Below are 25,121 nucleotides of genomic sequence, written 5' to 3'. Positions count from 1 at the left end.
ATTGGCCGCCGCGGCGACATGGATTGAACGTCATCGCTGGAGGCCGGACAGGAGGAATGTAAGTATGAACTTATTTTTTTTAAAAAAAAATTAATTACATTAAAATTTTATTTTCCGCGCGCCGAGCATGGTACTGTCCAGGGTGCTGAAAGAGTTACCACCGATCAGTGCAGCCCATTAACTCTTTTAGCACCCTGGACACTACCATGCTCGGCGCACGGAAACACGGAGTGCACACGGGAGTTCACACAGAAACCACACGGCCGCTAAAACGGGTTCACGGACCCGTCAAAAGCGGCCGTGAAAACGGTGACGTAAGTGTGCACGAGGCCTAAGTGGCAGCAGAGAAAAAAATAAATCTCATCCTGTTACTCTCATCTCTCTATTGATCCCAGGGGGAATACAGGAGCTTTTCTTCATGTTATCGACCTTCTTACCAATGAGAGAGAATATGTGCACTCTGATTGTCTTTTTTTGCGGGGGTCTTCTTTTTTTTTCTCGTCTACTAAAGGAGTGAGAAGATGAGCAGTTACTTACCCATCTGTGCCTAATTAGGCGATTTGTCTATTCCGATGTGTACCGGCATCTGGATCACAGGGATTTGTGACGTCTTCAGTTGTGGGAATTTTTTGAAGATATGTTCATATTGACATGGTTATAAACGGCATGTATGAACTCTGCACATCCTTAAACTTTCATTGTCCGGATTTGTTGTGCGTTTCAGACTTTGCCCGAGTCATCCTTTTATCCACAAATTAGAATTTGTAAGATTTTTTTTTTACAAAACGTTAAAACTAGATGTAAAATTGCATGAAGGTGCTCATGAATTTAAAGAGCTAGGTGGCATTTTTGCAATGTGCCAGGTGTCTACTTTCAGAAAAGTAGGGCTGGACAATTAATCGAAAAATATTAAAAATTCAGCGCAATTAATCGACGTCATCTTGCGGTTTTCGGTTTTATCAATTTTTCCCCGATTTAAACTGTATCTACATCTTCAGGGCACAGATACAGTTGAATCTAATGGTAGAGCAGTGGATCGTAAGTTCTCGGATCTACCATACACTATGTATTTCCGGACGTGAGGCAGTGATGTCATTGTGCCTGTCTGAGCCTTGCTGCACAGACCAGAGGAGCAGAGGGATCTCCTCCTCGTGGTTGGAACGGGTTAGGTGAGTATTTATATTATTATTTTTATCAGGCACTATTAGGGGCAGCTGTAGGGGCATTATACTGTGTGGAGGGAAAATATAGGGGCATTATAATGTGTAGGGGCAGTTATGGGGCATTATAATGTGTGGTGATCACTATGTATATTATAGAGTGGTATACAGCAGGCTCAAGTGAATAAATATTAATTCAATGGCGTATCATGCAAATAGGGTGTGTGGCCTTAAGTCATTCATTGGGATGCATCGAAACTTCGATACTGTTTCGATATCGTGCACCCACAAAAAAGGCTCGATACCGTTATTTCATGTATATCGATACTAAGCTGTGCGGCCGCACAGCTTAGCATTGTAACACATGAATGTACAAGAGCGGGGCTGCGGATGTGCAATACAGCCATTGCCCCGCTCCTGAGCTATGACAAGTGCACGCCGTCAGGATGATGCGATGCGGCCAGCACTGCATTAATGAGCGGCGGCACTGAAGACCGAACATGGCGGGCGCACTCCAAAACACCCCCATGTTCTGTCTTCAGTGCCTGAACCGCAGCTCATTTGTGCAGCGCCTGCCGCATCACCTCATGCTGACCGCACACGCACTTATTGTCAGGAGCGGGGCAATGGCTGTTTTACACGGCCGCAGCCCCTCTCTATAACGTCAGAGATCAGAGAAACCTCTCATCTCCGCCGTTATTCCCCTGAATGCTGCGATCAAAGCTGAACGCAGCATTCAAGAAGGAATCCCTGTGACGCGATAGAGGGACATACCATATATGGGCAGACAGCCCATGGTCCATTGAAGGACCCCAGGGCTGTCTTGCCATATTTCCACTTAGGGCATACTTCGTCCTAACTGCCTGTGTACTATCCGTACACAGGCTAATGTACTGGCATATAGATATATGCCAGTACATTAAAGTTTAAAAATAAAGTAAAAAACATAAAGTAATATTAAATTAAAAAAAACACACATACACATTTTTTACAATAAACATTAAAATAAGTCTCAAATACATAAAATATACACATGTTCGGTATTGGCGCGGCCGTAACAACCTGCACAACAATTTTTTTTGCATCATTTATGATGTGTACGCTGTCAAAAAATAAAATAAAAACTGCTTTCACTTATTGTGATGCACGAGGTGTGATGAATTTAATGGGGTTAATTACTATTAGGCGGGATTCACAGGACCGGGTCGTTCCCGAGCCCGAGTGTCGGCCGGTAAAATCGGCCATTTTGCCCGGCCGGTTTGCATTAAGTTTTGCATCCGTGCCGGGCCGGGCAGATCTGGACAGTGACATCAGCGGCAACTCCTGAAGGGGAATCCCCATGTGTTCGGGGATTCCGCTTCAGGAGTTTCCCCTGATGTCACTGCCCAAATATGGACAGAGACATCAAGCGCTCTGTCCAGGAGCGGAATCCCCGAAAACACGGGGATTCCGCTCCTTCAAGGAGCTAAAGTGCGGCTAGCACATAGCAGAGCGGGGAGATACCTCCTTGCTCTGCTATAGTGGCGTCGCTACAGTAGTAGCAGCCGCAGCAGCAGCTGCTAGCGGCGCCATCGAAGGTGTCGCCGGGCCAGGGCGCTTTTAAAACAAGCAGGGGAAGGGAGCCAGCGCAGCGCTCCCTTCCACCTGCTGTACACCCCGGCCCTGCCACACAGTGTACAGCGATGCCATTCGTCCGAATGGCATCAACTCCTCCTCCTCACATGCACTTTGCGCTGTGAGGAGGAGGAGATAGAGCGCAAGCGCCGGAAAACCCGGCCATCACTCGGGACACATCCCGGTGATGGCCGTGTATTACCCGGCCCCATAGACTTCTATGTGAGCCGGGCGGCCGGGTACCCGGCCGAAGATAGAGCATGTCCTATTTTTTGACGGTCGTGTGAATAGCCCCATTAGGGGTCTATTATTCCTAATGCAGCCGGGTGCCGGCCGATTTATGAACGGCCGGGAAACCCTGCCGTGTGAATGAGGCCTTAATGTGAGGCACATTCAAAATTCATCACACTTCGTTCCTTAAATCAGAAAATGGAAGAACTTTTTTTTTATTTCTGTTGGCAAAGTATCGTTTTGGTATCGAAATCTCAATACTACACAAAGTATCGGTATCGAAGTCCAAATTCTGGTATCGTGACAACCCTAGTTATTAATTAATCGTAATCGAGGTTACACGTTCAATCAATCGTGATTTTGATTTAGGTAATAATTGACTAGCCCTAGTATAAAGGTATGCTATGATTTTATTGGGGAATTTTTTTTTATCAAAAAATGTTTTTGGTTGTTTTCTCTTTCAAAAATGTGAAAATTTCCCCGGCAGTGAAAGGGTTAAAGCATATTGATATGATATTCTAACAATGGAGTTGCAGCGCTACGTCAAAAACTATAGTTTATTTGGGTGTTCACCTACTCGGCGCTCTGTAGAAAAAGGCATTCACTTTAAGGGTATGTTCACACGACAACGCCAAATACGTCTGAAATTACGGAGCCGTTTTCAGGTGAAAACCGCTCCTGAATTTCAGACGTTTTTACAAGTGCACGTATTTTGTGTGGCGTCTTTTACGGACGTAATTGGAGCTGGTTTTCATTGGAGTCAATGAAAAACGGCTCCAATTACGTCCCAAGAAGTGTCCTGCACTTCTTTGACGCGGCCGTAATTTTACGCGCCTTCTTTTGACAGCGACGCGTAAAATGACAGCTTGTCTGCACAGAACATCATCAGACCCATTGCAAGCAATGGGCAGATGTTTGCCGACGTATTGGAGCCGTCTTTTCAGGCGTAATTCGAGGTGTAAAACGCCTCCATTACATCTGAAAAGAGGTTGTGTGAACATACCCTAATTGAGCATTGTTGTAATACTAAACACAGTGCCTGATCGGGAGCAGCGCTGTGTCAAAGAGAAGCCAAAAGGCCCCTTCATTCTAGGCAAAATCCACATTGTTTGACATTGATGTGCCATCAATACTATTTTTTTAATAAGGCACCAATTTTCAGGATAATTTTTTTTTATTCTTCTTAGGCCTCATGCACACGACCGTAGCCATGTGCACGGCCGTGATTTTCGGGTCGGCCGGCAGCGGACTGTCAGCCGTGGCCATTATTTTCAATGAGCCCAGAAAGAACGGACATGTCTTATTACAGCCGTCTTCTGCGGTGCGGGCTCCCGGGCCATGGTCAGACCGTAAAAACTACGGTCGTGTGAATGGCCCCATAGAAATGAATGGGGCCGCAATTCTCCCGTGGATTTTTGGGGGAATTGTGGCTGCAAAAGCACTTTCGTGTGCATGGGGCCTTAGGCCCTGTGAATCATTGTTTTCAACTGTTTATTTTAAAATTTTTCCACTCTTAGAGGATATGAGGCTCCATGCACACGACCGTATTTTCATCTATCAGTAAATACTGCCCGTAAATACGGATCCGTAGGCAGCCGTTATTTATCCGTATTTACGGTCAATATTTGATCCGTATATACAGATCCGTAAAAAAAAGAGGGAGATTGCAAATTATGTCATCAACATGTTACCTAGCAATGCTTCCGTAAATACGGACGGTTTACGGATGCACATTCATAGCCGTCCGTATTTACGAAAGCTTCCATAGACTTCTATGGGAGAGTCTGTGCTGTAATTAGGCCTCATGCACACGATCATAGCCATGTGCACGGCCGTGATTTTCGGGTCGGCTGGCCGCAAATCGACACCCGCGAGCCGCCCGCAAATCGAGGGCCGTGCACCGTTATTTCCTATGAGCCTCGATCGCTGAACATAGCCGTAATAAGACATGTCCGTTCTTTCTGCGGTCCAGGCTCCTGGTCCATGCACGGACCGTGGAAACCACGGTCGTGTGCATGGGCCCATAGGAATGAATTGGGATGCAATTCATTTCGGGGGAATTGCAGGCGCAAAAGCACGTTCGTGTGCATGGGAATACAAGAATAGGACTGGTTCTATGATTTTTTTTCAGCACGGACACCCATCAGTAAAAATACTGAAACGTGTCCCTGGCCAATAGAAATGAATGGGTCCATAATTACTGTCCGAAATTACTGATGAAAATACAGTCATGTGCATGGAGCCTTAGGCCTCCTGCACAGACTTCTGTAGGGGAGCTCGGCACGAAAATGTGGCTCGCGGGCCATGATTACGGGCACGCCCGTGTGCATGAGGCCTTTGTTGTGAGCACCTGCCAACTGCCTCCTATATTGGAAGATAAATGACATAGGGCTGACACATGTCTGATCTAGAAAATCTTGTGTTATGCCATAGACATGATTCGAATGAATAATTATTGTTTACGTTTAGATTGGTAATATAATTGCTAGTAATGTAAAATCTTATTGTCCCATCATAAGTGCTTCCATTTTAGTTTTTCTCTTACAGATTTACCCTGGAGATGAACTGGAAAGTGATCGCTATCTAATCACAGTGGAAGCAGTGGCTGATAGCACTAGCTCCACAGAGAGCTCGACTGAAAATGTCCAAAATTTCAACAGGGGTTCTCTGAAACCTATTGGTCTGCGGCCTCCAGCTGGTTTAAAGAGGAAGTTTACTGTGAGAACTGTTAACCTTTTTTCATGATTGAACTTTATGGCTTAACCTTTGGATATGTCTGATTTTGTGCTGTGAAAATGTTGTGTTTTTGTTCATTTATTTTACACTTTTTCTTTTTTTTCTAACAAAATATGGATCCCTTGACCTGGTTGTACGTTGTTGTTTAGGGAATGCTTAACCTGTATTTTATTTAATTTTTTCATCTGTCGATGCTCTTTTTTTTTTTTTATTTAATGCATATATTATGGTTTGGCCAAGAGCATACAAATATCTACTGTAGGAGTTGGAGACTCTTTTATATGTATTAAAGCAAAGCATGTATATCTATTTCAGGGCTTTCATGGTCCTCGTGAAATGACAAAGAAGCCATCTCTAGAGGTAGAGGATACTCCGACACTCTCATCTCCCCATCGGGCACATGGCTGCTCTTCACTATCTCCACAGCTGTATGCTACCTCTCCCCTCTTTGCTGCTCCTTATGGAAAACAGGCAGACACAATTAAGCAAATCAACTTTTCTTCAAAACACGCAATAGTGACCCAAACAGATCTAGATGTTAGAGAAAATATTTTGCACAGTAACTTTTCAGCTTCTCCAGAGTGTACAGTTACATCAGGAAACGTTGGCAGAGTCGTAGAAGGAGAAAGGACTAAACAAAACCTCCGAAGCACAGCACAAATTTTGGCTCTGCTAAACACTCTACCAAGTCAAACGGGATCAGTTGCTGATCATTTACCTGCAGAAGTGTCTACTGTGTGCAATAAGGAAATCCAGAAGAATGCCTGTACACTGGGAGGCACAAAACCTTGTAAGCTCCCCAATGATGAGCTATCACCTGTAAGAACGAAGCCTGTCAAGAGTCGATGGGATGTTTACTTAGAAACCCCTCCGGCTTCCAGCACTTCTCAAACTGTCCATGATCACGTTATCGTTACCCCAGACAAAAGGCTTGATATCAGTTTCAATAATTGTATCTTGGATAATGGAACAAGACCAGATGAAGTAAAGGTGTTTGACAAAAAGACAGGTATAATAGTAAACAAGCAGCTAGAGAATTCACACATTTCTGAACCTGGCCCTACAAATAGTCTTTCACCTACACCAGAAATATTGTCTGTTTCTCAGCAAGTTGATGCTAATAAATTTATCACAGATGATGAACGTAATGATGGAGCTTTCTCTGAGGTCACATTTAATCTAATCGACAGTTTTGATTTTACAGAATTAGATGATAGTGATTCAATAGAGAGTCAGCCTTTTCCAGAAACAGCCGAGAAACAAGATTTTTTACAGACGAAAAGTCAAGAAAAATATGTTAAAGAATTGTTCAAATATGACCATACTGAAAACACTTTACATCATGAGACTAACTATACGGATTGTGCTATCACCACAATATCGGAATTGTCATATAGCATAGCCAAAAGTAAATCCACTATACAAACACTGCTGAAGGACCAATCTAGAATGGATAAAACTGGGGACGATGACAACAAAGCAGAGGTAATGATTGAAGCCAATGTTATACAGACAGGAGGAAAGGGTGAATTTTTATTTCCAAACAAAGCAAAGGAAGACCATATACCTTCTAGGCCAATAGCGTTTCAATCAGATGATATATCCAAGCAGAATGCATTACCTAGATATGTGGATGACTCGTTTGGATACCTGAAGGACAAATCGCCATCTCTATTGCCAGATGCCAACATATACCATTCAGTTGAAGGGTGTAATGAAGATTGTAACTCACCTGAACTATGGCCTTCAGGGGGCAGCATTTCCCTACTGAAATCTTTAACCGAGCCTAGCAATGCTCTAGAGAGTCTGAATGTGTTCAGTGCGATGTCCATCCCCAAGAATGATGGACAGACCGACTTGGAGAGGGTAGAAGACCAAGGTCAGGATTACACATTTTTAATTCGACAGAAATAAAACGAAACTATAGATGTTACTTTCAACAGCAATATGTTTCTAGTCCGAATTTTTCCTGATACTAGAAGACTTATTGACATTTGTATTAAATGCAACAGACACTACATGACCTCAAATCTCACTGGAGGGGAATCCGTCATGCTAAAGAAACAGTCCTATCTGTTGACATTCTGTTATAGAGCAGGAGGAGCTGAGCTGATTTATTATATAGTTTTGTGGGAAAATATTCAGTAGAAATTGTAATTTATTGAACTAATCATCTGTTCTATCTGGGCTTAGTCTAGTGGGTGGTCCTAATCTGTGGTTGATAGCCTTCCCTGTATAAGAGCAAACAGAGATCGCTGTCAATAATTTAGTCCAACTGCCCATTGGACTGCTAAGCGGAGAATTTTAGACAAATAAATTGTAAGTTCTATTGAATATTTTCCCACAAAATTATATATCAATCTGCTCCGCTCCGCCTGCTCTATAACATGGTGTCCGCAGATCAGACTACATTTTCAGCATAGTCTTAATTTCTATGCCATCCCAGGTATTTTATAGTTGACGTTGTTAATTGGATAACTAAAGATTGATATGTTTTATAAAAATAGATATTGGTATTGATTCAAATATGCTGCAATCTGGATTAATTGGGCGTTACATATGGAGTAAAACACAAAAAAATATATATAAAAATTTGGTTTCTCTGTAATTGTATCAACCTGTGGAAGAAAAGTAACATGCCGTTTTTACCACACAGTGAACGCCATAAAAACGAATCCAAAAAGCAATGGCGGAATTGCAATTTTTTGCCCATTTCACACCACAAAGAATTTTTCCCCCGGTTTTTTAGTACATTATATGGTACATTAAATGGTGCCATGAAAAACTACAATTCGTCCTGCAAAAAAACAAACCCTCCTATAGCTACGTCGATGGAAAAATAAAAAAGTTATGGTTGGAAGGCAGGGAGGGAAAAAACTTAAATTGAAAAAACAAAAATTGGCCCGCTCATTAAGTGTTTAAAGACTCTCTGTACACCTTTTGAACTCAAGATAATTTTATTTATTTTATTTTTTTTATAAATGTTTTAGTTGATTTTAAGCAACTTTTCAATTGACTTTAATTTAAAAAAAATGTTTTAACTTTTCAGGATACAGCTACTCTATGTATCCTGTAAGCTTCACCACAGAATATAGTGGGACATAGAATAAGAGTAAACCAAAAAAAAGGCCATACTCACAAATTGGGCAGGTATAAGCCCAGCAGGACGCAGACAGGTCAAAAATGCTGCTGAAGGAGAGTGCTCCGGTGTGTTAAATAATAATAGCCACTCCCACTAGTCTTGAGGGGAGTAGTGTGTGCGGCATGGATATAAATGTGTGGTGTATCCTGTAAGCTGTATCTTGCCGTCAAAGCCGAGTCCGTCAGGTCAACTGGACTGACTGCTCCAGTGAAGCTGGTCCTGCGTATCTCTGACATAGGATCCAGATAATATCGATCACATCTAAATGCAGCTGACCTGACAGAATTCGCTTTGACGGCAAATTATAGCTTCTATGTTTTCAAGATCTTACAAAGTAAAAACTATTTTTAATTAAAGTCAATTGAATTAAAAATTTGCTTAAAATTATCTAAAACATTGTTAAATTAACCAGCCTATTTTAGACCTTAATGACCAAGCCATTTTTTTTTTCCATCGTCGCATTCCAAGAGCTATAACTTTTTTATTTTTGCGTCGACATAGCTGTATAAGGTCTTGTTTTTTGCGTGACAAGTTGTAATTTTTAATAGCACCATTTTGGGGTACATAGAATTTATTGATTAAATTTTATTAACTTTTTTTGGGGGGGGGGAATAGAAAAAACCTGCAATTTCGCAACACTTTTTTGCATCCTAAATTTACGCCATTTACCAAGTGGTATAAATAACACAATAACTTTATTTAGTGGGTTGTTGCGATTGCTTTTACACAGTGAAAACACTTTTTTTTTCAAAATTATTTGTTTTTGTGTCTCCATATTTGGAGAGCCATAACTTTTTTTTCTTTTTTTTTTTTCGCCGATGCAATTGTATGAGGGTTTTTTGTTTTTTTTTGCGGGACGACTTGTAGTTTTTATCGGTGCCGTTTTGGAGTAGATGCGACTTTTTGATCACTTTTTATCACATTTTTTTTAATGCTGGATACAAAGAAAACAGCAATTTTTGCATTTGATTTAATTTTTTACGACGTTCACTCTGCGGGTTAAATGGTGTAATAAGTTTATAGTTGGGGTCGTTATGGACGCGGCGATACCAAATGTGTGTAACTTTTTTACTTTTTTTTTTTTTTTAATAATAAAGCAATTTTGTAAGGGGGAAAAGTGGGTTTTTCATCTCTTTTTTTCACTTTTCTACTAGTCCCACTAGGGGACTTCACTATGCGATTATCCTATCGCATTTATAATACACTGCAATACTTCTGTATTGCACTGTATTATGCCTGTCCGTGTAAAACGGACAGGCATCTGCTAGGCCATGCCTCTGGCATGATCTAGCAGGCATTCACTACAGGCAGACCTGGGGGCCTTTATTAGGTCCCCGGCTGCCATCGGAGACACAGACACTCGGCGATCTTATCGCCGGGTGTCAGTGGGATGAGAGGGAGCTCCCTCCAACTCTCTAAAACCACTCCGAAGCGGCGCTCGCTATTGAGCGCCGCATCTGAGGGGTTAAACGGGTGAGATCGATACTAATATCGATCTCACCCGGTCGAGCAGGGATGCCCCAGCCCTCAGCTACCTCTGGTAGCTGAGAGCAGGGATATTTGACGGCTCCCTGCTCTGTTTACTTATTCCGATGCAGCGCCGTAAAAAGGCTATTGCATCGGAATAAAGCCTGTTAGTGGCCGCCGTAAAAACACTATGGGGCGTCACTAACGGGTTAAAGAAATATTTTTGGGAGTTCAAATGTGTATATTGCATTTAACCCGTTAGTGACCGCCAATACGCCTTTTCTCGGCAGTCACTAATGGCCTTTATTCTGATGCCTATGCCTTTTCACGGCGCTGCATTAGAATAAAACGTGCCACCGGGAGCAGTAAAAGCTCCCTGTTCTCAACTACCGAAGGTAGCTAAGGGCTTGAAGCAGCGCTGATCGAGCGGGCGGGTCAAAATTTGCAGATTTAACTCCTTAGATGTGGTGTTCAATAGCAAGCGCGGCATCTAAGTGGTTTTGGAGATAGGGGGCTCCCTGTCTCACCCCAACGGCACACCAGCGAACGCAGGGTGCCGATGGCTTCTATGCAAAAGGCATGGCCTAACAGATGCCTGTCGGTTTTATACTGACAGGCAATAATACACTGCAATACAGAAGTATTGCAGTGTATTATAAAAGAGATCAAATGATCACATAGTAAAGTCCCCTAGTGGGAATAATAAAAAAGTTAAAATAAAATATATTTAACCCGCACGGTGATTTGCTGTTTTCGTATGTACTCCAAAATGTTACCAATAAAAACGACAAGTTGTCCCGCAAAACAAAAGCCCTCATACATCTACATCGGTGGAAAAAAAGAAATGTTATAGCTCTTAAAATATGGCAACACAAAAAAAAATTATTTTGAAAACAAATTATTTTTACTGTGTAAAAGTAATAAAACATGAAAAAAACTATAGAAATTTGTTATTGCCGCAATCATAACGACCCGCTGAATAAAGTTATCTTATTTATACCACACGGTAAACTATGTAAAATTAAGACGCAAAAAAGTATGGCGAAATTGCTGTTTTTTTTCTATTCCCCCCCCAAAACTTACTTTTTTTACATAAGGAAATGGAAAATGTGTAATTTTTATTTTTATTATTTTTATTATAGCAAAATCAGTTCTTTGTGTTTTTTTTTTTTGTTCAATTACATCACCTATACTTTTCTATATACTGTCTGAATGTAGATGAAATATTGATATGTCTACATATGTTGAAAAAGGTACAAATAACAACTTTTAATGGGGTGACCTTACTTTTTCACATGACTGTAGCTATTCTAATTTTAGTGATAGTAGCAGGCCCTCTACCACTTTCATTTCCAAAAAAGCCCGTTTACTACTTCCATTCTACGTATAATTGGTTTGTTACTGATGAATATCAAACATGAAAATGGTTGCAAAGGAAGACTAAGGTTCAACTAAGAATTGTAATTGCCGCTCTTGTCACCTTTTTAAAGGAAAAAGTTTAATGTCTAGAGCCAGTGCACTTTTATCTGACTGATAAGATACACTATATGGACAAAAGTATTAGGACACCTACAGGAGCATTTAAGACATCCCATTCTAAATCCATAGACATTAATATGGAGTTGGTCCTCCCTTTGCAGTAAAACATCTTCCACTCTTCTGGGAAGGCTTTCTACAAGATTTTGGAGTGTGTCGGTGGGAATTTTCGCTCATTCATCCAGAAGAGCATTTGTGAGGTCAGACACTGATGGTGAATGGGAGGGCTTGGCTTGCCACCTCCGTTCTAGTTCATCCCAAAGGTTCGATGGAGTTGAGGTCAGGGCTCTCTGCAGGCTCGTCAAGTTCTTCCACACAAAAACCCAACCATACCTTTATGGAACTTGCTTTTTGCACAGAGGCACGTCATAAAAGAAGAGAAAAGGGCCTTCTCCCAAACTGCTCCCTCAAAGTTGGAAGCAGTTGTCTAAAGTGATATTAATGCAATGTTTTTGGCTTTTCAGCACATAGTTGAATAAGTCAAACATAGTGTTGGTCATGATAACTTTTTAAAATTGACCATATAAATAAAGCCTATAGATCTAGGGTAGTTTTAATTTTTATAGCTATATAGGAACAGTCATTTCCAGCACTAGCTATTTTGAATATATCACCTACGTGCATTATAGGCCAAACCCTATTATTACAATTGTCCACGTTATTCGGTAGCATCCTTTTGTGAAAACTTTCAATAATAAACACGTTGTTTTTTGGGTTGATATTTGGCTGTAACCTGACATTTATGATATGATCAGCAGATTAGTGAATTGTACAATAGGTTTTCTTTTCTCTGCATCTGACAATATTTGAGCATGGTAGTAAATGTTATGCTATCGTGCAGTATTGGTCTTCTGAGCAGTGATACATCTTACACCAGATTCAAATCTTAGTCTGTGGTCAACTTAAAGAGGCTTTGTCACCACATTATAAGTGCCCTGTCTCCTATATAAGGAGATCGGCGCTGTAATGTAGGTGACAGTAATGCTTTTTATTAAAAAAAACGATCTTTTTTCACAACGTTAGGAGCGATATTGGTTTATGCTAATGATCTTTCTTAATGCCCAAGTGGGCGTACTTTTACTTTCGACCAAGTGGGCGTTGTACAGAAGAGTGCATGACGCTGACCAATCGGCATCATGCACTCCTCTACATTCATTTACACTGCACTAGCGATATAGTTATATCACTATGTGCAGCCTCATACACAAACCCTAACATTACTACAGTGTCCTGATAATGAATACACATGACCATCCAGCCTGGACGTCATGTGTACTCAGAATCCTGACACTTCTGAATCTTTTTTTGTGAGATTCCGGCAAGTGAAACCAAATCTCGTTTAGCTCCGTGATCTCGCGAGATTTCGTATCCGTTGCTGGAATCTCACAGAAAAGAGTCAGAAGTGTCAGGATTCTGAGTACACATGACGTCCAGGCTGGATTTAATGTGTATTCATTATCAGGACACTGTAGTAATGTTAGGGTTTGTGTATGAGGCTGCACATAGCGATTTATATCTATATCGCTAGTGCAGTGTAAATGAATGGAGAGGAGTGCATGATGCCGATTGGTCAGCGTCATACACTCCTCTGTACAACGCCCACTTGGTCGAAAGTAAAAGTACGCCCACTTGGGCATTAAGAAAGCTCATTAGCATAAAGCTAAAATCACTCCTAACGTTGTGAAAAAAGATCGGTTTTTAAAATAAAAAGCATTACTGTCACCTACATTACAGCGCCGATCTCCTTATATAGGAGACAGGGCACTTATAATGTGGTGACAGAGTCTCTTTAAAGGTGGCCATACATCGTAAATAGCGGACAGCCTAACATCTATTTTTCTCCACCCCCTTATACACATACTCAATGGGGAAATGGGAATAAGATGCTGCCAGACACCTTTTGACGACGGCTTATCTCGCGTGTGGACAAAGGATGGCACATATTTGCGGGCCCATAGTATTTAAATTAAGGCACGGGTCCGCAAAAACAGACAGGAATAGGACACGTTCTATAATTTGTGGAACGGAACAACGGATCCGCAAAAAACACTGATGTGTGCATGGCCCCATAGAAATGAATAGGTCAGGGTGCTAGCCACATTTTTTTCTGGAGAAAAACACGGTCATGTGCATGAGCCCCGTCTATGCCAGGTTAATTTAGACCTGTCCAGTGAGTTAATATTTGGAAATGTGCTTACTCCCACCTTCAGTAGCGAAGCATCGACACAGCCTAAGGCATTATTCAGACGGCCATATTTTTGCTTCAGTGTTTGTGAGCCAAAACTAGACATGGGTCCATAACACGGAAGAGGTGCAAATCTTTTCATTATACTTTTTCTCTGTGTTGGTTCCACTCCTTTGGCTTCCGATCTAATACTGGCGTGTGAATGAGGCCTAGGTATTTTAGAACGCACCTCAAAGCCAGTCTCTAAGCCAATAGCATAGTAACTTAAACGTATTGAATCTGTTGTGCTAAAATATAAAATATAAACTGTATGTTCAATAAATAACGGAAAGGTTACTAAAACAGAATGTATTGCATACCTTAAGCTCTTCACAGGTTAAGTCAGCGGGAAGTGCCCCTAGCAGCTAGTGAAGATTACCAGGCAACACATTTATTCGTTGCAGAACCCCCTTTTTCTCCAGCATTGACTACCCCGTACAGCCCTGTGCCTGTCTCACAACATCTGGTAAATATGATTGTGTTACTTGTAGTTCTAGAATGATACTAAAGTACTGTAAGATATAAAAATGTGCTTTCCTTTCTGGCACATGAATCCTGCCCGGAAAGTCTAGGTTTAATGGAGGTGAAGTAATACAGTTCAAATGACTTTATTGAGAGTCCCTAGTCTTGCAGTATTCTTCCTCCAATAAACTAACTATACTTGCTTGGAATACCAGCAGTATTAAATGATGATATTGTAAAATTAAAGTCTTGACATAATAATAATAATAATGAGCTGACTAATTTCTCAACATGCAGAAGCATTATATAAATGGAACAAAGCTGGCGTTCTACATATATGCTATTTAGCCGGCTCCCCATAAACATGGACACACGAATTGGCCATTCACTGCCATCGGGAGAGAGAGATAAATTTCAGCCATACACCTTTCATGTCACTTAGGCTATGTTCACACCACGCTCCATGTGTACATTTGGCTTCCTGCTTTTCAATACAAGGGCATCTCGCTCCAAAAACGTATGAGATGGTGTATGCACAGGATCTGACGACATTTTATTGCTCTAATATTCTCTTTATCTAATGGTGCATTATCTTTTATGCTTGTAGATACCACTTATATTGCAAGAGAAGCTGTGTGATGTCACCACATCCTGTCTGGCAAATAGATGGTTGTATGTGATGACTCAATATAACCATAATGGCAGAGTCTGCACTTATTTAGCATTGTGTTTTTTTTGCTCTGTATCAGCTTTTAAATCTTGCATTGACTCCAAAGGTTCTAAGCCGGAAAAAACTGATGCACTGTGGCACCAGTTTGAGTCCTATGGAAATCACTATGTACTGTTGAAGGACCTACAGTATCATGGTCTGTTTTTGTTTTTTGGTAACCAAAAACATATTGCAAATAACTCTGCATGAACTTAGGCCTAATGCACACAACCGTGGTGATTTTGCTGTCCACAAAACCATGGATCTGTTGTCTGTATTTGTGGTCCATTTATCTGCAAAAAGCCTTCCGTAGTGCATCCGTGTGCCATCAGTATGCCAAAACAGAAAGGCTGGAATTGATGTCACCAGTTAGTCCCAACCCCCTGAGTAAGTCACATGGTCCACAAATACAGGCAGTAACATGACATTTCCTGAGTTTTTGCGGGTCAGACTCGTGGCCCCCCCACACGGTTCCGTGAACATCACGGTCGTGCATGGGGCTATATAAATGAATGTGCTATCCGCAAAATTTCGGATAGCACACGGACGGAAAACCACAGTCATATGCATTAGGCCTTAGCCTAACATTGCTACATATTCAGCCATCGTTTAGGACTACTCCCAATGATTGGCAACTTATGGCATATCCATAGCGTACTATAGTGAGGAAACTCCTATAAGTGTACATAATTGTACTATCCCTTACTTTTATACTGTGCAATACACAGCTGCAAAGCCCTAACTGGTGCATAAGTCAGCCTTTATGATGCAAAGAACATAAGTGTTTCTTTTTCTCAGCACCACCCTTTAACTCTTTTTGAAGAGCAATTCCATTTAGTGTATATTTTATGCATGGATGTATTTACCATCTATGTATAAATACAATATTAAGAGAATTTATTGTGGTCTGGACATTGGCACCATAATGCAGTTATGTCAAGTGCCAGATACAAATCTCTGTGTTACCCTTCCCCTAGGGTACAGTGTGGTGGAACGGGAACGTAACTCAAAGTGGGAGATTATAACTTTTTAAGATGGGGGGCTTGGACGGAAGAGCTTGGAGTGAGACGTGTCTTCCTCAGCTCCATTACACCAGGCATCCAAGCGGCTCTAAAGTGCAATATTTAGGACGATAATCTCGTCCAACACTGCTCTAAGACCTGCCTCAGCAACCCCGGTTTATGGGAAAAACTAAAAAGGAGAGTTCAGCGAGACTCACTGAGTTTTTTTTTTCCTTCCACGAGGTCCCAAAATGGCGCTGGCACCAGGCGGGACACAGAACCGAATGATAGACCTACTCCTTCTCCATCTTACTCGATTCTACCTCCAGTGCACCTGGACATACTCAATCTCTTCATAATACCTAATTTCCGAGGAGTATCTGATACCCCTCGGAGTAATGTGAGTAACGGCGTAATGCTCCCCATATTGTCCCCTATGATGCAAATGGATGGCGTGACGCCATGTCCAATGCAGAACTTACCTCCTGCTTACCGGTCTCTCCAGCCTGTGTCTGAGGACATACTTAAATTTATGCTAGAAGGCCGCAATCTTTTTTTCAGAAGGACATACAGACAGCCTTTATGAATATATACAGGCTGAATTTTCTGCAAAAAGAACGTCCCACATGGAGAACAATGGTGGAATTTTCTACTGCTCATACTGAGTTAGTCTATCTTAATACTTCTCTGGAAGAAGTGGTGGGGGTCCTACGCATGAAAATGGCTTATATGGAGGATTGCTCTAGGCGTAATAATGTGTGGTTTACAGGCATTTCTGAGTCGATTAAACCAGAACAACTTGAAGAGATTCTTACTGACTTTTTTGTTACACTCTTGCCTGATTCTCCCCAATTGGATCTGCTTATTGTAGAGTGCATCGAATTCCTAAACCTAAGGAGCTATCTGCCGCCATAACCAGAGACGTGATTGCTCGGTTGCACTTTTGTCATTTTAAAGAATAGATGATGCAAGCTGCCAGAAATCCAGTAGATCTTCCGGAAAGATTTCAAGATGTGTTGGTATTTACGGATTTATCTTCAGCTACACTGGCTAGAAGGAGGGAATTCACGAAGTTGCAAAAATCCTGAGAATGCATAGTATTCAGTATAAATCGGGTATCCCAGTTAAATTGGTGATTTCAAAAGACGGCAGGAAAGTGATTGCGACCTCTCCAGGGAAAGTGATGCATCTCATTCAAGAATGGCGGATAACACACACACCTCTTCATCTACCTCTCCAAGACCGAAATCATCACCTAGAATGGAGGAAGAATGGGTAACTAAAACTCCACATTGACTGCACTATGTTATTTCTGATCGAAATGGAGTCTTCTGTAAGGTTCGAGTGATTTGAACAATTTCAGTGCAAGTTCTTGCAAGTAATAATTTATTTTCCTACAAAACATTTATGTTTCATACGTATGCCATGGTACGGTTTATGTTAAAACACTGCAAGTGATGTGTATCATTCCCCCCCCCCCCCCCCTATCATCCTCCCTTTGGTTACGATGTCACCTCATTCAGGAATTTGTTCAATGTTTGTATGTCAGTTCTAGTTATTTTTGTGTTTTCAGGTCTATGTCAGGCATGCGTAAGATACTTAGAACGTGACAGTGATCACCATATTCAATGGGTGTGTGGACCCACTGGCCTGTACCACAGTATTGGGATATCAGGTGGCCAACAGGATACCAAGTCAATGTCTATAGTTCGAATAAGGGTACCTGTGGTAATTCAGACAGTAGCGATGGTAGGCTCGGATGGGACCTTGGCAGCAGGCAGACACCAGACGCGGTGTAACACAGAAGGCGTAGTATACGGCACAATCCAACTCTATGGCACAGGAACAAGGTAGCACGGGATACAGGTAGCAGGTACGGGAACACTGGGAACTGGAAAACACTAAGGGACCATTTGCAAAAACTAACACGGGTAAACACAACAACGTTCAGGCAATGTGGGGGCAGGGCCTTTCTTATAGTCCAGGGTGATCATGTGCTAATTTTACATACTATTCAGGTGCGCGCGCTGGCACACAGGACACAGCAGAGTGAAGCGGAAGTCAGAGCTGGCATCTCCTGAGGAGGAGATGCGGGCCAGCGCTCACAGATCCATGGCTGTGGCCGTCAAGAGGTGAGTAATCCTGACGGCCCGTGGCCATGGGTGTTACAATCTCATTTTGATTACGATGTTAGAGATTGTTCCAACAGGAGTTAAATTAGAAGGTAAAACTCCTGTAGTACAATGGTGTTACAAGTGGTCTCGATTAATGTAAAGGGACTTAACAGTCCCTTTAAACGATCTGTGATGTGGAAGGAAGCCCAAAGGTCCCATACAGATATTATATCTATCCAAGAAGCACATTTGAATCAGATAGAGAATTGTACTAGTACTACATCATAAGCAGTTTCTGCATATCTTTGTATCCCCGAAACGAGGCGTAGCTATAGTCATAAAAAAATCGGTAGCCTTTATGTTAAAGTCATCTCGTATCGATCCATATGGGCGCTATATAATGTTAATATGCGATATTAACAATTTTACGTATATCTTAGTGTCAATCTTTGCTCCAAACCAGAGACAAACAAGGTTCTTCGAGTCGATTTTCAAATGAATTAATAGATACAAGTCCGGTTCAGTCTTGCTTATGGGGGACTTCAATAAAGTAATGTGGCCTTCTTTAGATACTACTGTTCATTTAGGAGCAGCTAAACCCTCAGATTTGTTCACTCTTACTCATAAAGAAGCCCTTTTCCATGTTTGGAGGCTACAGCATCCATCTGAAAGAGACTATACCTTTTACTCCCATCCACATAAGCCTTATTCTCAAATTGATATGATTTTCACTGATGACTTACTATTTCAACGAGTATTCTCTTCTAGACTGGGCACCATCGACTGGTCAGATCATGCACCAATATTTGTTTCCATAGCAGAAAAGTATAGTACACCTCCATCATCTCTATGGCGTCTTAATAACTACTTTTTGCAATCCCCTAAATACATAGATGCCTTTGAGAATTTATTACGAGAATGCTACTTAAATAATAATACTGAGGCTATTTCCTATAACACGCTTTGGTGTGCTCATAAAGCGTATATGAGAGGTAATTTCATTAGCATTGCATCTAAAGACAAGAGACAGAAGGCTGAGTTGCGATGTCATTTATCCTCTACTATTACTCAACTCAGCGTATTTAACAAACGGGTCTACTGTCCGCAAAGGGCAGACATGATTAGAAATATGCAAAATCAATTACACAATTATATTTATATAAACAGTCCCTGAGGAGAGTTAAAGCGAGATATTACGGGTATAACAAAGCTAGTGCCCTTCTAGCTTCACATCTTAAACACAAGTCAACCCAATCTAGGATTCCTTTTCTGTATAAACTAATAACGAGAGAGTTTTTATCTCCTCCTTTTTACAATTACCTTCAGTCTCCCCTCAGCAAATTGAAGATCTATCTGCCTCCATTTCTGAAACGGAAATTTTACAGGCCATAAGATCCTTGAGACCTCATAAGGCTCCAGGTCCAGACGGTTTCACTACCGATAATTCAGCTCTATTTTAATACCTCATTTGTTAAATTTATTTAACTCGGTACAAAATGGTGGGAGGTTTCCTGACGAAATGCTGCGTGCCACAGAAGTAATTTTACCAAAACCTAGGAAAACCCCTGATATACCAAGTAATTTCAGGCCTATATTGCTTTTAAATACAGATCTTAAATTATATTCTAAAATTCTTACTGAACGCCTTGCTAAGGTTTTGCCTGAACTAATACAATCAGGATCAAGTAGGTTTTGTGAAGGGAAGGCTCTCTTCAGATGGGACAAGGAGGTTTGTGGATTTATTGGGATTGGTGGAGCGGGATCGGACGCCTTCTCTGCTTCTTTCCCTGGATGCAGAGAAGACCTTGGATCGGGTCCATTGGGGATATTTGGGAGAAATTCTGACCAAATTTGCTATTTTTTTTTGGTAGCACACCACAGTATTATGGCCTTGTATTCTTCCACTTCTGCATTGGTATACACTTCTGGTTGTACAGCTAAACAATCTGTGATCACTAATGGGACAAGGCAAGGATGTCCTCTATCTCCGCTTATTTTGACTTTGGTGATGGAACCCTTGGCCGCTTCAATCCGATCTCATCCTGGGATTAGTGGAATAAAAGTAGGAGAAATAAACCATAAAATTGGCTTATTCGCAGATGATGTGATAATTGCTATATCTAATCCCAATTCGTTACTAAAAGAGGTCACTAAGATTCTGGAACGGTTCAGTGTAATTTCATACTATAAAATGAATGTCAACAAATCATTCATACCAAGCATGAATATTTCAAGCACATTAATGAGGTCTCTACAAAGCAACTATCCCTTTGCTTGGGCCAAGAAGTCTATTCCGTACTTTGGAATACAACTAACTTATCCCACTTCTCTTTTTTATAAGCATAATTACCTTCCATTGTTGCAACAGGTTGAGATAGAACTAGCTACTTATTTGAAATATGAAGCGTCTTGTGTAGGACGAATATCTGCTGTTAAAATGATGGCATTGACCAAAATCTTATACATGTTTAGAAATTTTCTTACCAAGATCTTACTACAAGGTATGATTAATAGGTATGTTTGAAAACATTCTCGTCCCAGAATATCAGCAGAAGTCTTATGTAGACCTATAATAAAAGGGGGTCTGGGTCTTCCGCAGATGTCTTATTAGTACCTTGCAGTGATCCTAGATCAAACTAGGTTTTGAAAAACTAAAAATCCGGTAAAGCATTGGATATCAATAGAGAAAGGAATACACGAAAGAGTACCTGTCGATGCACAACTATGGTTACTTTATATGGGTGCTATGGTACCCAAATCAAATTTTTTTTTACTCAATGCAGGATTTAAGGTTTGGAAAAGATTCTTTGTAAATCACCCTATGAGATCTTTTGATCTTTCTTTTAGACTCATTCCTTTTCTAATCCCTGACATAGTTATTCAAAATTGGGTCAATGCAGGTATCGAGAACCTCTCTGATATTATGGTTCAGAATCATCTTAAGGCGTTTACCGACATTTGTAATAAATTTTGAGTTTCCTCCAAGTGACTTTTATACATTTCTTAGAAAAAGACATCTGCTGAACTCTTTACCTAGCTCTGGTGATTCCCCTAGATCTACTTTGGAATTATCATTTAATAATTTAAACAAAACTTCTAATTGTACCTCAAAACTTTCTGCTGCAATTTGTGAGAATCTACTTCAAGCAAAAATGACCTGTTCTCGTTGGGAGAGAGATCTAGGAATTTCTATAAATGCAGAGGAATGGGAATCTACTTTTAGATTGGCTTGTTCCCTTTCTAAATGGGCAACACATTTAGAGGCTTCAAGAAAAGTAATGTATAGATGGTATTATACTCCAAGTCGTTATATACCTCCTTTTAGATCAATGTTGGAGATTCTCATCATCTAGAGGTACAATACTTCATACGTTTTGGGATTTGTATGGTTCTCAAGCGTTTCTGGAGCCAAATAGAACAATGATTTAATTCTCCTCTAGGGATTACTATTACCTTGACTTCAGCTATTGCTGTTTCGCATGTGGGGTTGGTAGATTTCTCTCCTGACGATAGGCTTATTCTTTTTCACGTGTTGTCAGCAAAAATTTTAATTGCGAAATATTGGAAATCGACTAAAATACCTAGTATTCAAGAGCTCATACAATATGTGAATACCCGTTGTGCTATGGAACGTTCTTATAATTGGTTAAAGCCATGTTTGGATAATATGCAATTACTTTAATAGACCATGTTACCCTGTTCCAATTGTTGTGTTATTTATGTGTAAAACTTTATGGACCAAATGTTTATTGTATTACTACACAATTTAATGAATCTCATGTATTCATTCAATGTAACTCTGATTGGTTCAATAAAAACTGTTGTTATAACTTTTTAAGATGGCCATACACCTTAGACTCTTTTCGGCCGATAGCTAGCCTGCCGACCTTCCCCATACAAATGCAATGTGAGTGTGCATGCATTCTCAATGGGGAGAAGGGAATAAGCTGCTGCCACACGCATCTTATCTCCCCCTTTCCCCCAACATCTACTGTTGGATGAGAGTCGGGACATCCGCATACACATAAGATGTTCGGCCAGTCCTGTAGAAATCGTCTGGTTTGACAGATGTACATCTAAGGTGTATGGGCAGCTTTAGTCTCTTCCCATCTTCCTGGACTGTTACATTTAACAGTCTCTATTACATTTAAAGGGTAACTAAACTTTCAGAAAACTTCTGAGATGTCATAGTGACGCTAAAACTAGGCGGCAGAAGCACTCGGGTGAGCAACGTTCCACTTCGTTTCTGATCGGCTATTCTCGGTAAAGCCGAGCAGTTGGTGTACAGGCCCATAGACTTTCTATTGAGTCCGTACACCAACTGCTCGGCTTTCTGAGAAAAGACGATCAGAAACCAAGCTGCTCTGCGCTCACCTGAGCGCTTCTCGTGCTTTGTTTTAGCGCTCGGTGGGGGTCTCGGTGCTCGCACCCCCACTGATCAAAACTTCTGACATGTCACTATAACATGTCAGCAGTTTTCTGAAAGTTTAGTTACCCTTTAAGAAACCAAAGTATGGTATAGCATTTTTTTGGGCTGCTTTGTTTTAAGTCTTATTTAATACAGGCGTTTTTTGCAATCTGTTTTTCACCAGTTAGGAATTGAATGCTTTTATTTGTACTTTTATATTTTTAAAGTTACTGTTCTAAAAAATTCTAGTGTAATGTCACTTTATTAGACAACCCAGCCAGTTGAGTTCCAGGGTCACCGAGTGAAAGGATCAGCAACTAGTGCAGTCATGATAAGACATAACAACCCGGAGCCAGACTGCACTACATCTCCTCAATACACAGAATCAACCAGTAGCTTTGTTCCACCATCCACATGCATTCTGGGTGACATCATACCGGTAAAGTATCTTATATATGGGTTTTTAAATATCAAGGTGCCCTATATAATAATTTAGTATAAATGATCCTGTGTATTTATTTATTTACTTGGACAAGAGTATTATTACAGTTTAACCCGTTAGTGACCGACCCATCGTGTTTCTACGTCGGTCACTAACGGGCTTTATTCCGATGCTATAGACTTTTTATGTTGCGGCATCGGAATAAAATAGCGCCGCCGGGGGGAGGTTTAGCTCTCTGCTCTCAGCTGCCGGAGGTAGCTGAGGGCTTGGAGCAGTGACTGGGGACCGCTGTTTGCGGTCCTAATACCGGCGAACGCCGGTATTCAACGAATACCGGCGACCACCGTTACAATAAATGTTCCTCAGCAAATTATGATTTTATCTCCTCTCACCATGTATGTTTGGTGAGAGGAGATAAAAAAACTGCTGCTTAGGCCCCCTGCTGCCTCCGATCGTGTCCCCCGTCGTGCCCACCCCCCCCCCCGTCCGTCCCTAACTGCCGGGAAAAAAAAGAAAATGGCGCACGCATGCGCTGTGAGTCTAAGGCAGCTATTCTGCCTGTGAATAGAAACCGATCAGGGACCCTGATAATTGGTCCCTGATCATATGGTCACTGTGATATACCTATCACAGTGACCATAGTCCCATATTTACACAATACAGCACAAGATTTGTGCTCTTTCCCTCCTCTCACTGTAGTTGATCTGTGAGAGGAGAGAGAGAAATAATATAGAAATCTTGTGCTGTATTATACTGTAAAATACACCACATACTTACTCGCCAGAGTTCCGATATTGTCCGTAATCACGCCAGATTACCCATAATCACGCCAGATTACCCGTAATTACTTGTTATCTCCGTAATTCTTTTTTTTTTCCGCTGAATTCGTTTTAGTTGCTGTAATTAACTGCGGTTTACCGTATTTTTTTTATTTTTTTACGTTAGTGTTGTGTCTATATTATATAAAAAAATAAATAATCCAAAAAAAATTTAAAATACAAAAAAAAATAATTTACTTGTTAGTTTAGTGTTAGAAAATAATGAACCGCAGAAGCCGCAGAATGTTCTCTGCAGAGCAGGCATACGCCATGCTATGCTCTAGCGGTTCCGGCAGTGATAAGGACACTGCGTCAGAAGAAGAACTTGGCTCAGAAAGCGACACAAGTTCTGCTTCTGCCACTGGACCCCCCCAGCCCTATGGTGGTGGACGCAGCGGTCACCGGTGAAGCGTCAGGAGCCGGGCCTAGTACTGCAGTCCCTCCCGCAATGTGGGATCCTGCAGTTTCTTTCTCCCCCCAAATTCCGCCATTTACAGCGACTCCAGGCATCAACTCTAATGTCACAAATTTTACCCCCTATAATTTTTTTTATTTGTTTATAGGCGATCAGGTCCTGGAACTAATCGTCCAGCAGACGAATTTATACGCCAGGCAATTTGTCACCCAAAATCCCAGTCCTTACTATTCCAGAGGATGGATCCCCACAACCGTCTGTGAAATGAAAATTTTTTGGGGAATTACCCTAAATATGGGGATAGTAAAAAAAACTTCTATCCGCTCTTACTGGGCTACTAGCGCTATCCATAGCACCCCTGTATTTGCTGCTGTCATGACCCGAACGCGCTATGAGACGCTAATGCGCTTCATGCACTTCTCGGACAACTCCCAAATCCCCCCAAGAAGTGACCCAGGCCATGATCGCCTCAACAAGTTGAGACCCCCTCATCTCCCTCCTATCTGAGTCTTTTCTAAATTTGTACACCCCAGGCCAAAAAATAGCGGTAGACGAGTCCCTTATGGCCTTCAAGGGCCGTCTATCGTTTCGCCAATATATCCCCTCCAAAAGAGCCCGATACGGAGTGAAACTCTATAAGGT

The 25,121-nt window shown here is 41.3% G+C and overlaps 1 protein-coding gene across 4 annotated transcripts in view; it reads left to right on the top strand.

Moving 5' to 3' along the window:
- ZGRF1 (zinc finger GRF-type containing 1) overlaps positions 1-25,121 on the top strand; it is a 140,608-nt gene that overhangs the window by 14,957 nt on the left and 100,530 nt on the right. For 3 of the 4 annotated variants that reach the window (XM_075860527.1, XM_075860526.1, XM_075860528.1), the window contains 4 exons: positions 5,553-5,723; positions 6,057-7,620; positions 14,437-14,576; positions 23,073-23,243. In XM_075860527.1, coding sequence (XP_075716642.1) covers positions 5,553-5,723; positions 6,057-7,620; positions 14,437-14,576; positions 23,073-23,243 — 2,046 coding nt within the window. The remainder of the gene's footprint in view (positions 1-5,552; positions 5,724-6,056; positions 7,621-14,436; positions 14,577-23,072; positions 23,244-25,121) is intronic. The other variant, XM_075860529.1, reaches the window with a different exon arrangement.

The sequence above is a fragment of the Rhinoderma darwinii genome, chromosome 1 (genome assembly GCF_050947455.1).
Source record: "Rhinoderma darwinii isolate aRhiDar2 chromosome 1, aRhiDar2.hap1, whole genome shotgun sequence".
In the NCBI taxonomy this organism is placed as follows: Eukaryota; Metazoa; Chordata; class Amphibia; order Anura; family Rhinodermatidae; genus Rhinoderma; species Rhinoderma darwinii.
The sequence above is the reverse complement of the archived record's forward strand: the minus strand, read 5'-3'. Positions and strand labels throughout refer to the sequence as shown.